At 39.6% G+C, this 17118-nt stretch overlaps 1 protein-coding gene across 3 annotated transcripts in view; it reads right to left on the reverse strand.

The window, feature by feature from the left end:
• FGF12 (fibroblast growth factor 12) overlaps nt 1–17118 on the reverse strand; it is a 580425-nt gene that overhangs the window by 361874 nt on the left and 201433 nt on the right. Inside the window, exon 1 of one of the 3 annotated variants that reach the window (XM_047875353.1) lies at nt 12072–12168. The exons of the other annotated variants lie outside the window; for them this stretch is intronic. Within the exon in view, the coding sequence (XP_047731309.1) occupies nt 12072–12162 (91 nt within the window). The 5' untranslated portion in view covers nt 12163–12168. Of the gene's footprint in view, nt 1–12071; nt 12169–17118 lie in introns of those variants that run through there. 3 annotated transcript variants of the gene reach the window in all.

The raw sequence follows: 17118 nt of genomic DNA on the forward strand, positions 1-17118 counted from the left end.
GCACCCGTTGGGATGAGCACTGGGTGTTATACGGAAACCAATTTGACAATAAATTTCACATTAAAAATTTTTTAAACAAAAAATAAATTAAAATGTGATACAATTTTTACAGAAAAAAAAGAACAAAGTTAGTGTAACTATGATTAATTCCAGAAATTCAGTTATCAAAAGTCGCTGAAGAGTACCATCCAAATTACCTCTTATAGGCAAATTACTCCATTAATACCATTTTACATTTGTTTCTACCAATGAAATAAAATTCAGAATTATTCTTAATGCTGTGGATATTGTGGTGATTATTTGTTTTGAGGAAATAAACTGAGATCTTCACAAATGAAATTGGCTAGATACAGATTCCTATTGCTTTTACCTGAAAAAAAAGGCCTGTCTTAAGCAACAAAGAAAATGTAAACATACATATTAAAATTTTAAGTATATTCTTAACTTTGGTATGCTGTACATTTTTTTTACCTTAAAAGACAGAATAAGATGGGATAAATCACACACTAACAGCATGCACTTTGTATTTTATCCCACCAGGAGGGATGAAAAGCAAGAAAAAGAAGAGCAGAAAACCCCATGCACTGACCACTTGCTTGGGATTTCATAGGTGAAGAACCTTACCGACATTAATGCATTTAACCTTCAGAACAACCCTATAACCTAAGCACTATCATCAAGCCCCATTTTACATTTGAGGCACAGGGAGACCAAGAAACTCGCCCACAGTCACACAAAGCCAGGAGAATATTATACTGTTAGAAGTGTAAGTTACTGGAGAACAGCATATCAATACCTTAAAAGTAGCTGTGCTTTTGAAAATTACACATTGTAAGAGTAAAGTTTTGCTCCCACTTCACATGCTTACTTCTTGGTCCACAGAAGAGCCACTTCTGCCTTTTCCAACATATGGCAAGAGAGTCTCTGACCTTCCAGCCACCCTTCTCATTCCTTTCCAAGAAAGAGGAAAACCTTATGTGAATGGTGAGATAAGAGAGAGAAAAAAATGGGGCAGGTGAAATTTAGCCTGTTGTGGGTCCTCCCCGCCTCCCTCTTTGTGGATCTGCCTGCCTGCAGGCTGGACACATTCTGAGCTGCTGGGTGGGCACAAGTAGGTCAGGATCCACGTGTGTCTCTAGAGGTAGACATCAAATCCAAATCTCTCTGATTCCACTAGTGAGGCCCAACAGAGGTAAGGTTGGATTTCTCAGCAGGCCTGTTCCACAGACCCAAATCTTCCCTCTGGTGAGTTGCATATGTCAATATTTAGTTTGGGGAGAAAGGTGCTAAATCCAATTTTGACCATTCTCTAAGCCAATATTCCAGCAATCCAGTAAAAAAGAAAACATGTTTAATAGCCATCTGTTTGACAACTTTGTCTATTTTCTCAACCATTTTGAACTCAAGATTAAGGAAGGAGGTAACTATAAAGAGGAGATAGAAAAGTTATCATAAATGCCATCCCCTAAGCCCACCACACACAAAGATCTCTACCCAAGGGTATGAGTCAAAAAATGTAAAGGCAGAGAAAAATGGATGTAATCTAAATATCCAAAAACAGGAGGTAAATGGTAATTGTAGCACAGACATGTGATGTCATTCAATTAAGTAATTTAAAATCATTAGAAGAATATTTTGTAAATCGACATGTCTACTAGTATTTTTAATGCAGATAAGTAACAAATAAAAAGAAAATACAAAATGATCCACAGTTTCCCATCCAGCTATATCCTGACATACATACGTATATATGTGTATACACACACACACACACACACACACACACACACACACACATAGTCAATATGTACAAATCATTAGAAACACACAAAGCTAAAAAAAAGGAAGCCTACCTTTTTTACTGCCCCAAAAGTTTCTCTCTCCAACTAACCACTATTAACAGCTTCTTATAATTCCTTCTGGAAAAAGAGTGTTTTCCAAACATTTCAATATGTATTTCCATATTTAGAGTAATTATTTAAGATCACAAGAAAAGAAACAAATGAAGCACATAACTGTGATAACATTTTAAAAATTCACACACAAAGAGTGCAGAGATTATATTGAAGTTGTGGTTTTGATTTTCTTATTTTACAGAGTTTACATTTTCAAAGTTTACTGCTGTGAGCAGAAAACTGTATACTATGAAATATATATCACTCACTTTTATTATAAAAGGAACACATTTTCATAATTCAAATTATATAGAAATATTTAATGCATAAAGCAAGTGTCTGCCATCAAACTCCATAAAGGTAATTGCCATTAACAATTTCGAATGCATTTAATTAAAGATACACACACACACACACACACACACACACACACAGAGTCACATAGACACATACATGTACATTCAGATTAGTGAGAAAATAAATAAATGTATATAGACATAAAAATCTAAGGATAAGCCTTAGTTTATTCATCTGTATTATATAACTATAAAGAGGAATCCTGCCTAATACACAGTGAAGTTTGGGAGTCAAAAGTCCAAAAGTCATGATTGATATCCTCCATTTTATTACTGCACCAGTTTTAGAAAATGCAGCAACAATTTTTCTCTCTGTTTATCACCATTTCCAGGTCATTCCTGAGCTGTCTGTGAATACAGGACTGTCACCAGACTGTCACAGAAAACTGCTGGCCAGAATTCATGATCTCAATCAATCTTCTGGCTTTAGCCTTTGGGTAGCTGGACCAATAGGCACATGGGCTATCTCCAGTCACTGAGTTATGTACAGAGTGCTACGACGGGGTGTGGGTAAGGAGTTTATAACTATCATTTTGAGAACGGCTTCATCTACTCACAATTTCCTTAGTGCCAAGGTCAGACACTGAGCCAACATGGCGATCTACTGATTCTCAAGTTCCTCCAAGTCACGCAATAATTAGTGCTTTAGAGAACCATCCAGCTAGCAACAACACCCCTCCCCTCAAAAAAGAGATTCATTTTGTGCCACTAAGTTTTATTTAAAGACCATGCAATCGAATCCCAGCTGGCTTCATTGAAGCAGCAACGTAGGCAATCAGTGACACCAACTGCAATGCTATCGTTTCTATAAACAGTAATGAGTGGAGGGGGTGGGATGGTACTAGAAGCTTATGTATAAACAAGAAAGATCATTTCAGCAAGAGAAATGGTCTTGGCAGATTCACAGTAGCTTTCTGATTGGCACCCTAGGAAATGCAGATGCCCTGAAACATTTAATGGCTTAGAAGAACTATTCGGACATGGCATTCCTAATGATGTGCAATGAAAATAACATGGCATAAAGATAGCAATTTCATACATGAAGCAGTACAAAGGAGAGCTTTGTTGTTTTAAGATATACCATGGAAATTGGGAAAACAGATCTCTAAGTGCTCCCTGGACATCCTTTCTAACTCTGATACCAGAGAATACAACTTGCTTTCTTAGAAGCTGATGTATTGTACCAGGCTGTGAATAAATGGAGTCATGTTGAGGTAGGGGCAGAAGAGATGTATAACAGATAACTAGGCAAGATATCTGAATATGAGCAAAGCTGGGTAGGCTTGCATTGAGAGGTAGGGTAATTACTTTTGAAAAAATTACTTTTTTTATATCTGTATCTTATTTTTATACAAACACATTCTTCCAGTAAAATATCCTGAGATACTACTCTTTTCCGTTAGAGACCCCATCTGCCCATGCTAGAACTACCTTTTGAACTTCTAAATGCTTTTCAAGTTCAGGGAGATTAACAGGAATCCCAGGCAGAATTAACTATTCCTTCCTCGAAGAGATTTTACCATAGAACATTAACTCAGCTAAGAGGTTGTTAAACTGAAACAAACTGAGGCTCCCCAGTATCGCACTTTGGGCACGTATCCTATCCTGCCTAGTAGTATACCTCTTGCTTGTGTGTGTATATATATATATTTCTCCATACTAGGTTTCTAGTGCCTAATGCAGAACATTGCATGCAAACAGCCCTCAAGGAATGCTTGCTAATGTGAAAAAGGACAACCCTTGAAGTCAGAGACATATTTCTTTAACTTTCTGTCCTCAGATGGAGATGAAAGGGAGGGCGAGCAACTGTGAAGGGTAGTTAGTATGACTCAAGTATCCTAGGCTTCCAGAAAATGGCTTCCCTCCTGTCTTTTGCTGTACTTAACCTGGAGTCAGGAAAATGGACTGCTGGCCCCTAACACAGATGAGAGCATTCAGCCCAGCCCAATCACTTCACCATAAAGTAATGCCCTGTTTTTTTCCCCATGCATGCTGCTCTCAGTGTATAAGCTGGGAGAAGAAAAACAATTTTATTTGCATTTCTCCTTGTCTGGCAAAACTGCAGTAGAGATGAGAGCTGCCACGTTGTATCTGTTTTTCAGGTATTGTAATTAGTTCTTTCCTTTCAGGATGTGTTTGAAGATATGTAGTTTTTACATCTCAGGGTATGTAGAAAGGAGAACTGGAGTTCTTAAGAGCCTTGAAATTAAATTACAAGTTTAAAATAATATTCTCAGACATCAATGGAACTTGATTACTTCATTCTTATTTTGGGGGGAAATATAAATATCATTTAAGAAACATGGTACCTGCAAGGCTCCAGACACATGCTAACTTATCAGAAGGATGACAAAACCTCATACCTTGGGATGCTGAACTAATTACCCAAATATTTTAAAAGAAAACCAATACATCTATTGGTTATATATTATAGATGAGGTCATAGAGAAAGTGGAGCCCAAGAATTTACCATTAACTTTATTATTATTATTATTATTATTATTATCATTATTTACATCCAAGTTAGTTAGCATACAGTGCAATAATGATTTGAGGAGTAGAATCCAGTGATTCATCCCCTACATATAACACCCAGTGCTCATCCCAACAAGTGTCCTCCTTTATGCCCCTTGCCCGCTTAGCCCATCCCTCCATGCACAACCCCTCCTGCAACCTTCAGTTTGTTCTCTAAACTTAAGAGTCTCTTATGTTTTGTTCCCCTTCCTGTTTTTATATTATTTTTGCTTCCTTTCCTTTCTGTTCATTTGTTTTGTATCTTAAACTCTACATATAAGTGAAGTCATATGATATTTGTCCTTCTCTGACTAATTTCACTTAGTATAATACACTCTAGTTCCATCCACATTGTTGCAAATGGCAAGATTTCATTCTTTTTGATTGCCGAGTAACACTCCATTGTGTGTGAGGGGGAACATATATATAAATATATATGCCATCTTCTTTATCCATTCATCTGTCAATGGACATTACGGGTCTTTCCATAATTTGTCTATTGTTGATAGAGCTGCTATAAACATTGGGGTGCATGTGCACCTTTGAAACAGCACACCTGTATCCTTTGGATAAATACCTAGTAGTGACATTACTGGATCATAGGGTAGTTCTATTTTTAATTTTTTGAGGAACCTCCATACTGTTTTCCAGAGTGGCTGCACCAGTTTGCATTCCCACCAGCAATGCAAAAAGGTTCCTCTTTCTCTGCATCCTCACCAGCATCTGTCATTGCCTGAGTTGTTAATTTTAGCCATTCTGACTGGTGTGAGGTGGTATCTCTTTGTGGTTTTAATTTGTATTTCTCTGATAATGAGTGAATGTTGAGCATTTTTTCATGTGTCTGTTAGCCATCTGGATGTCTTCCTTGGAAAATTGCCTATCCATGTCTTTTGCCCCTTTTGTCACTGGATTATTTGTTTTTTGGGGAGGTGTTGAGTTTGATAAGTTCTCTATAAATTTTGGATACTAGCCCTTTATATGATATGTCATTTGCAAATATATTCTCCCATTTTATCAGTTGCCTTCTGGTTTTGCTGATTGTTTCCTTCGCTGTGCAGACTTTTTACCTTGATGAGGTCTCAATAGTTAATTTTTGCTTTTGTTTCCCTTGCCTCTGGAGATGTGTTGAGTAATTTTAAACTGTCCTTCCTTACTATATCAATCAGGATAGGCCAGGTAACAAATGGTCTTAAAAATCTAAGCTACTTTAGGCTAAAATGAACAAATCAGGAGACTATAGATGCTGGAGAGGATGTGGAGAAGTGGGAACCCTCTTGCACTGTTGGTGGGAATGCAAACTGGTGCAGCTACTCTGGAAAACAGTGTAGAGGTTCCTCAAAAAATAAAAAATAGATCTACCTGATGATCCAGCAATAGTACTGCTAGGAATTTACCCAAGGGATACAGGAGTGCTGGTGCATAGGGGCACTTGTACCCCAATGTTTATAGCAGCACTTTCAACAATAGCCAAATTATGGAAAGAACATAAATGTCCATCGACTGATGAATGGATAAAGAAATTGTGGTTTATATACACAATGGAATACTACTTGGCAATGAGGAAGAATGAAATATGGCCTTTTGTAGCAACGTGGATGGAACTGGAGAGTGTTATGCTAAGTGAAATAAGTCATACAGAGAAAGACAGATACCATATGTTTTCACTCTTATGTGGATCCTGAGAAACTTAACAGAAGACCATTGGGGAGGGGAAGGAAAAAAAAGAGAGGGAGAGAACGAAACCATAAGAGACTCTTAAATAGTGAGAACCAACTGAGGGTTGATGGGGGGTGGGAGGGAGGGGAGGGTGGGTGATGGGCATTGAAGAGGGCACCTGTTGGGATAAGCACTGGGTGTTGTATGGAAACCAATTTGACAATAAATTTCATATTTAAAAAAATCTAAGCTACTTTAAAAAATACTTTAACCTCTCATTTGTGCTAAATGTCCATCATGGATCACATAATGAGGCTCTACTTATTGTAGACACTCAGGGATACAGGCTGATAGAGCCACTGCTTCCTTAAACATCATCAGAAGCTCAGAGCCTGAGGTGAGTTGTGCTCTGGCTGGTAGAGCATTTCATTTGCTAGTCCAAGTCACATGGCCAGCCTAACTCCATAGGAATGGGGTAGTGCCACCCTACAATGTGCCCAAGAGGAAAACCCAAAATACTGAGTGAAAAGTGGCAATGCCTACTATATTTGCACATAGTAGGCACTTGGCAAATTGCTTTTTGAAAGTACTATATGACAAGTGGATTAGTAACAGGCACGAACTTCTTGAATTTTCTGACATTAACACTGAAAACCTCATGTAAAACAACGAAAATTTCTTTGAAAATGAAAGCCATAAGAAAGTTATGGACATTTTGTATATCGCATAATTCTTTTCATTTTAAAGTTTTTAAACATTTATTTATTTTTGAGAGACAGAGAGAGGCAGAACATGAGCAGGGGAGGGGGAAGGAGAGAGAGAGAGAGAGAGAGAGAGAGAGAGAGAGAGAGAGAGATACAGAATCTGAAGCAGGCTCCAGGCCCTGAGCTGTTTGTTAGCACAGAGCCTGACACAGGGCTCAAACTCACAAACTTCAAGACCATGACCTGAGCTGAAGTCAGATGTTCAACTGACTGAGCCATCCAGGCGCCCCTGTATATTGCATAATTCTTATTCATTGTACTCACTGGAGCAACATTTAAATAGGAAGAATTTTAACATTATGACATAAAAACCAGCTCAAAGAAAGATTTTACAACAAAGATAATTGCCACATATAAATCATCAATTAATTATTTTTTAGTGAAGTTTTCCAAGATTAGATAAATGAAGGCAGTGACACACTGAAATCGCCCATGTTTCTTAACTAAAATAAAGTGAACAACTGAGTACATTGCTTCAAGAGGTAAGTTTTGCCATTTGTTTTTAATTAGGTGGATTTCTGAAGACTGAATTAGAATCTAAAATATTCTCAATTTATAAATAAATTATTTTCATTTCTCCAAATTTTGGATGTGACTCACATCCTTGAAGAAAAAGTAAAGAGAGTAAAGGACTACATACTCCCAAGCAAAGCAGAGAGAAGTTGAAAACAACTGTGTAATGCTATCTTTGTTGAGGATCCCTTCCTGAGAAATGGGCTTAAAACAATGACCACATTGCAACCAAATTCAAGATCACCTGACTGTCTTGTACAGTAGTTAAACCCTAAATCTCTTAGATATACATTAGCTGATGTAAACTGAATGTAAGCAGGCAAATTTAATTTAGATGGTGGTGCTATATTTGAAAGTAAGGGCATGACTGGGTTTTACTTTTGTGTGTTCATTAGGATTGATAAATTACTTTTGCCTGGAGTGTTTCAATCCCACACCAAAGCTACTTGATGTGATTGTACAGCTCAATGTCTGGACATCTGGTAATCCTCTGTGCCACCAGGCTGAGGCAGCCCCTAATTGACAGGATATCACGGGAGAGTTATGACTGTGTACAGAAGGAGGAGAGGCCAATGGCTGCTTTTCTGGAACAGCTAAGGGTGATAAGACAAGCACAGTGTTGTCCCTCTCTTGTGGTATGAGTGTGCACACCCACAGGTATACACACTTATTTTCCTACTATTGTGGGCACCCACTACCAAAAGTGCTGCCATCCTCTGTCAGGTTGATACCTAAGACAGCCTTCTTGGGAGTCTGGTCGTTAGGACGGGAATCCTTCTTTCATTGGTTTTTCCTACCAAAGTGATGAGAAACCTTTCCTTGATAGAATGCTTCTGCTTTCCTCCCAACTAGATCTTGAGAGGAAAGGGAGCAGTCATTCAAGCTATTGTTTTAATGTCTACTCTTCAGTGAGCTTATGTTTCTTTGTAAAGATCCCAAATCTAGGGAAAAATGAATCTACTTCCCTCTCCCTTCAAACTAAAATGTTAGCATTTTCCAGGTTAATAGAAATGTCATATACTCTAAGCAGAATTGTTTAGAATTTTATTTTATTGTTTTTTTTACATTTATTTATTTTTTGATAGATAGAGAGAGACAGAGCACAAGTGGGGGAGGGGCAGAGAGAGAAGGAGACACAGAATCCAAAGCAGCCTCCAGGCTCTGAGCTGTCAGCACAGAGCCCAATGCGGGGCTCAAACTCACAAACAGCAAGATTATGACCTGAGCCAAAGTCGGATGCTTAACTGACTGAGCCACCCAGGCACCCCTGGAATTTAAACTTCTTAATGTTCTTTCAATAGATAGGCTCCCCATGCTTAAAAAATATATCACTGATTTTGAGAAATGGAAAAAAAAGATCATAAGATACCAGGAAAAAGCCATAAACAACCCACTTAACCTTGTCTAAGATTGTTTTCTATTTGATATCTCATACTATCTACATCCTACTGAAGTAAAAGGATTTATAAACTAATATAATGGATATGTTAGGCAAGATTAATATTTGGTACTATAGAGGAAAGACAGGAGCAATAAAACATTTTAATTATACTAAGAAGCTCAAAAGTTACTAATGATCATTTTGTATTTGTTTAACTCCACTTATTTAATGAAACCTAAATAAATTATTGAAATGTTTGCAATTCCAAAAATGCAGCAATCCATTAGAGGAAGGGATTGAACTTTTAACTTCTTAAAACAAATTATGCCACTCCTCCCCTGTGGCCCTTACTTCCCTCAGCTGTAAAATAATGGGGAAGATGTTACTGGTGTAAAACTTTGTACTCCATTCTGACACAGTTCAAAATAGTATTATATTTCTTTTTAGGTAAGTTGAAAAAAATTAATATTGGGCATTCCAGTTCTATTCTTATAAACTTGTTCCATGAAAATGTATCTGATGTCTTTACCTCAATGTATTCACACACTGGGAATAAAAACATTTCACATGGAATTGCTGTGATGCCATGCTAATGGTACAAGTCACATGAGTGAAATCATGTTAAAATGGAGCACAATAATAATAATAATATCTAAAATATACTGAGCACATTATATATGGTAGACTCAAAGTTCTTAGAATAATGTCTGGCATAAAGTAAGAGTTCAACAAATCTTTACCTATTCTCAGCTTACTTAATCTTTACCACAACCCAAGAGGTACGTACTATTACCATAGTAATTAACATTTATGCATAAATTGAGGAATGGCAAGGTCAAGCATGTTATCCAAGATCATAAGCCAAGAAAGGCCACAATCAAACAACAGCAATGTAGTTCCCAGAAACAATCTCTCAGTAACTCTGTATATTATCTGTATATTATTATATTATTATCTATATATTATCTCTGTATATTATCTCTCTCTGTGGAAAAGTTATGAAGGAACCTTCATCTTCACTACTTGTTACTAAACCATTTTACAAAAAACATGTTGGAGTGATCATCCCCTAAACTAACCAACCACCCCACTAAGTAAAAAAGCATATAAAGAAATAAAGTGCAACAGTTTTCAAGGGTTGCATGTTAAATCTTTTAAAACAAGATATAGGAACCAGGCTAGAGCTATTATTTCCACTTTTCCCAGATTAAAATACTTAGGATTCTTAGTAATTTTATTAAGACTGCTTTATAACTAAGTCTTCTGACTCTAAGTGTCATGATTTTACAACAACCTATGCTGCCCCATCACATATGTTATCACTTCTATTTGGATCTGTTACTATTTGAGAAACTGACTCTGAATATAAATTAATATGTTACCTATTTTTACGCAAGGTAGCACCTTGTCATTATTACACACCATATATACTTAAACTTTTTCACATCCAGAAAACATATATCCAAGTTGCAATCTATGTGTTATTTAATGTGAACAAGGAAAACTGAAATAAACATACATCTTTACCGGCTTCCTGAGATATGTATTTTCAAAATATGAAATTTCATCATCAAGCATACTAATTTAAAATATAGCAGTTGGATATCATTGAGCACTTATAAATATGGTGGCAAAAAAGACTGTAAATAATCTTATGAATTCAACAAAAGTAAAAATATAAGATCTCATTGTGATTGTATTTCAAAAGTGTATATTCTCATATTTCACATATAAATTACCTAATTAGTTCTTTTAAAATAGTTTTACTTTTCATTTAGAGTGGTGAGTGGCCAGAAAGTCAAAATTTTAGGGAAAAAATGAATGAAATCTATATATATTCTAATCTTTCCAAATATAATCTTTATAGTTCCAGAACAGGGTGAAAATAGGGAGGTAACCAAATGAATCAGATCCCCCAGAATAGCATACGAAGTTTTAAACATGAAGCCTATTATAATATTGTTAAATTGTTGAACATTAAAGTTACTGGCAATTTATGGGCAAAACAAATTATTTCACAAAGAGACACTTGCCTAGACATAATAAGGGCACCTGTCCTCTCCTCACACCCCACCCCCATTTTGTAAAGAAAACCAAAAGACACAAAAACTAGATTAGCAGTCGAAAGGTTAGTAGACATAATCATATTAAACGATACTTACACCTTAAAAAGAGACAGAGAGATGCACAAATCAAAGTGTGGTGAAAGAGCACCGCGTTTGCAGGGCTTCATTAGAAGAGAATTTCACTTACTTGATTTTAGCTTAGTTCTTTCTTTCTTTCTTTCTTTCTTTCTTTCTTTCCTTCTTTCCTTCCTCTTTTTTTTTTTTTTTCATTTAAATTCTAAATTTTGCAGGTCATTAAAAGGGTCTGATTTTCTTTCTTTCCCTCCCTGGGCCTTTCCTGAGGGACCCGGTTGGTTAAACCCAGGGCTAATTGAGACTCTCCTGTTTCAGTACCGAGGACAGAAATTGTTTGGTCTCCAGGGCAAAGCTACTCTCCGACTAAGGCCAGATGTCTACTTCTCCGACAAGAAAAGAAAAATAAAAGATACCTGCCTCGCCAGCCACCTGTTTAAAAGTCCCCTCTCCTGTCGAACGCATCAGCAACTTCTTAAGAGGAGACACTGAGCAACTCCAAGTCGCACACCGCCCTTACAAGTCACAAGGAGAGAGCCGCGAGGAAGTGCAAAAGCAGGTCAGTTTATAAGCACCCCTCGAAAAGAGACCCGCGGTTCCAGTCCAGGCGCTCAGCGAGAGCTAGAGCGTTCTACAAAGCGCAGATGACTTCGGGGATTAGGAAAAAACACCCCCAAAGACAAAACCGGCGGCCGGGGCCTTTCTCTCGCCCCACTAGGGAACCGCCTTCCTTCTCCCACTGACAGCGCGGAATAAAGGAGGGGAGCCGAGCGCAGAGGGAGCCAAGGGGGAGGAAGGGGTGGGGTGGGGGGCATCTGCAGCGTTTTAAGGCCGAGGAAAGAACATTTTCTCACCACTTAGGCTGTTGCTGGACCTCAGGCTCCTTCCACAGAGACACTGCAGCATATGCACTCCTTTCTTCAAAGAAAGCTCAAGAATCTTCATGGAGAGGCGCGCGTGTGGGGTTCGTCAACTCCCCGCCCACCTCCGCTAATTGTCCAACCAAAAGGCCGCCTGTCTTCGGCAGCCGGGTCCGGAGTCCATGGTGAGCGCGTCCCAGGTGGACAGGGAGCTGTGGCTCTGGTCAGGAGCGCGGCGGGCGCCGCGGCCGGGCTGGGAGGGAGGAGGCAGTGCCGCTCCGCTGGGGGCAGCCCGGGGTTGGGGGGGGTGGGGCGGGGGACGGGCGGCTCGGCCACACCCCAGTAAGCTCGAGCGTGATACTTTGGGACTTCCTGAAGGAAGCTGCTGGGCTGCGGGAGGGAGGGAGGGTGAGTGAACGGGCCACGCGGGGGGACGTCACGGTGGCTCCGTGGCCCTTCCAGGGGCCAGCGCCCGGAGGCACGAGGACGGGGTCCCGCGTCGGCCCTGGCCCTCTGGGTCTGGCGGTGAGCCTGGGGCGCCCGCCCGCCTCAGTACCCCAGCAGTGCCGGGCTGCGGGGCGCCGAGAGGGGCTCCGCGGGGCCCGGCCGAGCTAGCCCGGAAGGCAGCGCTCCCGCGGGCTGCGCTCCTGCCGACGGTGACTCCAGCGTGGGAATCCGGCGGAAGGGAAGCGCCCGCAGGAAGGGCTGGACCCTGGAGGCTGCGGGAGCGTCAGAAGCGACTCCAGGGAACTGGCGGGGGGGGGGGGGGGGGGGGGCGCTGGGGAGGTGGGGATGTGGAATAAAGAAAGCTCTTGGGTGCGAGCCATGAGAGCGCAAGTGTGCCTAGGCGCAGCGCGGATGTGGGAGTCTGGACACCTGGATTTTCTGATCCGGGCTCTGTGACCTTGGGTAAGTCACATACCACCCTGGGCGCAGAGTGGGGAATAGGGTGTGGAATAGAGAACTGGCAACTTCATGATGTCTCCTTGGCCTCCAGTCTTCTGAAAAAGCTCTAGCACAGGTGAGTGGGGAGGCAAGTGCTGCGAGGGCGAGGGGAGTGACTGGGTGGGTAGAGGAAGGCCAGAAGGAAGGCAAGGCCACAGGTGCAGACTGGGAGGCAGATGAGGCGGGAAATTTGAAAACAACAGCACTTCGCTTTGGTGCGATATTCTGGTAGGTTGACTTGGCGAACTGACGCCAAAGATGACCAGTGAGCTTCCCTGTGGGTCTACAGGTCTCGATTTTTTTTTCATCAGCCACCCCTTTGGCTTTGTTTATTCTCAGAGGCCGTCAGTGCCCCTTTGGAAGTCTTGTGAGTGAAGCATACAAAGAATGTTGGCTATGGGACCAGACTCCACCCTATCTGGAACCTCAGGGCAAGAAGAGACCTGAGAGGACACAGCAATACAGTGAGCAGTTCAGGTGCTGGAGATAGGCAGCCTATGTTCAAATTCCTACTCTAGCTGTGTGACCTTGAACAAATTACTCAACCTCTCTGTGCCTCAGTTTCCTTATCAATAAGAGAGTTGATAAATAGCATTTACCTTATATACCTTATAGATAATAATAGCATCTATCTTGTTGAAGATTTAAAAAAAACTTGATATAAAGTAAGCGTCATAATAGTGTTAGCAATTATTACTTAGCCCCTCACCTGTAGGTTTTTTGGTGACTTTCACTTTCCAAGGATCACCAGTGTCTATACCAATATTAGCATTTCTGCTTGAAAGGTTCAGATAATAGAGAACAACCAACTCCCCAGATAGTTCATTGCACAAAAGCTGTTAGAAGATTTACCCTGACATCGAACCAAAACATACTACATTTTCTTTCCATCCATTGTTCCAAAGCCACTGGCTGGTTACCTCTTCCCTGCAAAGGAGTAAGAATGGTTTTCATCACCCCTTTCTTCTTTCTTTTCTCTAGGCTAAACCTGATTTTCAGTTCCTGTGATGTTCCCTAAAGGTTGAAGCTTAAGGTTGAAGTTCCCTGGAGAAATACTCATTCAAAAGCCTCTTCCTTTTTCCTCTCAAAGATGATGGATGAAAGCCAGGACATCTGGAGGGCCTTTTGAGCTAATAGCCACTGCTGGCTCCACATTCTCTAAACTCATTTCATAATAGAGCTCTAGCAAGGTCATTTGGGGCGGTTCCAAAACTTAAGGCCTTCCTTCTAGTCACCTCTTAGCCGCATTGTTCAGTGGGATCACCAAAGCTCTGTGGGCTCCAAGGTCCTTGAAGATCTTGCTAAAGCCACAGCATTGTTATCACCGGGGAAGTTCTAAAGCCCCAGGCAACCTGGGCCATGGCCTTTGTCTTTCCAGTCTCTTCGGGAATTAGTGAGTAACTTGGCCCATCTGGGGATTCTGCCCATAGAAATTCCCCATGGAGGGAGAGGCAATTAACAAAAGGAAAACATCTAAAAATATCCCTTCATGCCGCACACGCAGAGGCAGAGAGTTTTCCCGTAGAGCTCTCCTGCTCTGGAACCCAATGCTGAGAGCTGTTTCTTTACTTTGAGGGAAATGCTATTCCTTGAAATGTAGTAACGGTTTAGCATAAGCCTCAAGGAACTTGAGCAGAGTGAGCAGGTCCATGTGTGATTTAGAAGGCACCTGACCTCTGGAGCACCAATTTCCTTATTTATGAGACTCTCTCTCTTCCAGGCAAGGCTGTTGCAAGGATTCAGTGAGGGGAAACGTGACAGTGCTTTAGATATTCTATCATCTTTGCAAGAAGAGGCTCTATCACCACTGGGTGATCACCACCAAGGGTTCTAGGTGCTCCTTAATGGTCACACTAAGTGGCTCTTCTATTTGATGATATGAAGAGTTTACTTGTGAATCTTCCCTCTCCTCAAGAGAATTGCAAACTCTTAGAAGGCAAGGCAGGAAAGCTAACTCCAATACAGTTCGTTCGTATTCAAATGGCCTGCTGCTGTCTAATTTAAATGACAGTGGTTCTTGTGGTCAAGTGTATTCATCGCAAAGAAAAGGGATCATCACAGTATTTGAAAAAACAAAGCTGGGATCACATTTATAGATTTTTGTTGTTGTTGTTATGGAACTCTCAGATGAGTTCAGATTAAACCAAAGAGAGCACATAACATTTTAATGCAAAATATTTTCCTAGTATATATTATGGACTTTTGATCAAAGTAAGTACAGAAGGGAATGGATCACTGGAGCTTTATTACTTAGACTTAGGGGGTTTTTTTTGTTTGTTTATTTGTTTTTTAAATAAAGATTCCTCCCCTTATCTGGTCTTTGATTTACATGTTTGTTAAAGTAACTCCTAAGGTGACATCAGGTTCAAGTTAGGCACATATTTTAGTCTTCCTAAAAGTACCTTGGGCAGTACTTAAGGAGAACTCATTTCTGCATGTACCATAACATCCAAAAACAGGACAAAACAAAAACAAAGAGGAGCAGCCATGAGCACAATGGATGGTAGGAAAGTGGCACATTTTAGTTTCAGAAAAACTTCCACATTCTCTATGTATTATTATTATGTAAGCCAAAATCAAATTTTTTACTTGCAAACATATTTTTTATTTTAAATTCAAGATATATTACTACATAATGACCAAAATTTAAATTATGTTATCTGCTTCTAATTAAAATTTTTAAAGTTAGGCATTCTCTCTATTTTCTTATTGACTTTGGGCCAGCTCTGGCAAGTGACTCACTAGTGTGGTTTCAAAATGAAATAATTTATCACTTTCTGAGAAGGACTGGAAAATCTGGTATATAATGATAGGTGAACTTGTTTAAATTCTTAGTATCTAAATTTTTCCTTTCTATAGTTATTTACTCATAGTTTGTAGGAATTCATATTTGTGGGAGTTCTGAGATTTTTAAGTGGTCATTTATCTGAGATATTTTTTGTTCATATTAAATAGGAATCTATTGACTCTTGGCATCAGCTGTGCAATTAATCAGTATATTTATCTGCTTGGAAGACTACACTGAGTTAGTAATCACATATTCAGAATTTTGCCAGGCCCCAAAAGTTTTAATGAGTATATTAATGGCAAAACGTCTATTGAACGGAAAGCAACTTTATTTTCACAGAGAAGCCAAACCAACACAGAAACTTAAAGATAAAGACCAGTATGATAGCTAACATAGTACTTTTGGTCTTTGTTACATGTACAGTCCATTGACTACCAGGCCTGTATCTCACGTCTTAGAAATACCTTCAGGTCCAATTTTGATAGGCAATTACCACACATTAAATGTTTGCATTCCCCCCAAATTCATATTTTGAAATTCTAACCCCAAAAAATTGGGAAGTGGAGGCTTTCGGAGGCTTTACCTTCATGAATAAGATTAGTGCCCTTATAAAAATGCTGTGGGGAGCTCTCTCTCCCCTTTGACCATGTGAGGACACAGTGACAAGACAGCCACAAATGCACTAGGATGTGGGTCCTCACCCGACACCAGATATACTGGTGGCCCTGATCTTGGAATTCCCAGCCTCCAGAACTGTGAGAAATAAATGTTCATCATTTAAGCCACCCAGTATATGGTATTTTCTTGGTAGAATCAACCTTATTACATAATGTGGCAAAAACAGTCACTAGTAGCTAGCTTACTTTATTACTGACATGCATGGCCCAAATATGTTTAACTATAGTAAAATCTTGGATTGCGAGGAACTTGTTCTGCGAGTGTTCTGCAAGATGAGCAAACATTTATAATAAATTCTAACTTGATAAATGAGCAATGTCTTGTTATGCAAATAATACACGATGCCAAACATCATGTGATCACAACTGAGCCAATCGTTCTTGAAATTAGCTTCGATATATGAGTGCTTTGGACTACAAGCATGTTTCGGGAACAAATTATGCTCACAAACCAAGGTTTTACTGTATTTTTAAAAGATGACATACATTGGGGTTTTTATTTTTGTTATTTTCTTCCTCTTGTTCTTTTTTGTTTGTTGTTCTTCTCCAAAATTTAATTTTGAAATAAATTTAGACTTCTAGAAAAGTTGTAAGATTATAGAGTTCATGTATACTCTTCACCTAACTTCTT

Source organism: Prionailurus viverrinus, chromosome C2 (genome assembly GCF_022837055.1).
Source record: "Prionailurus viverrinus isolate Anna chromosome C2, UM_Priviv_1.0, whole genome shotgun sequence".
Classification (NCBI taxonomy): Eukaryota; Metazoa; Chordata; class Mammalia; order Carnivora; family Felidae; genus Prionailurus; species Prionailurus viverrinus.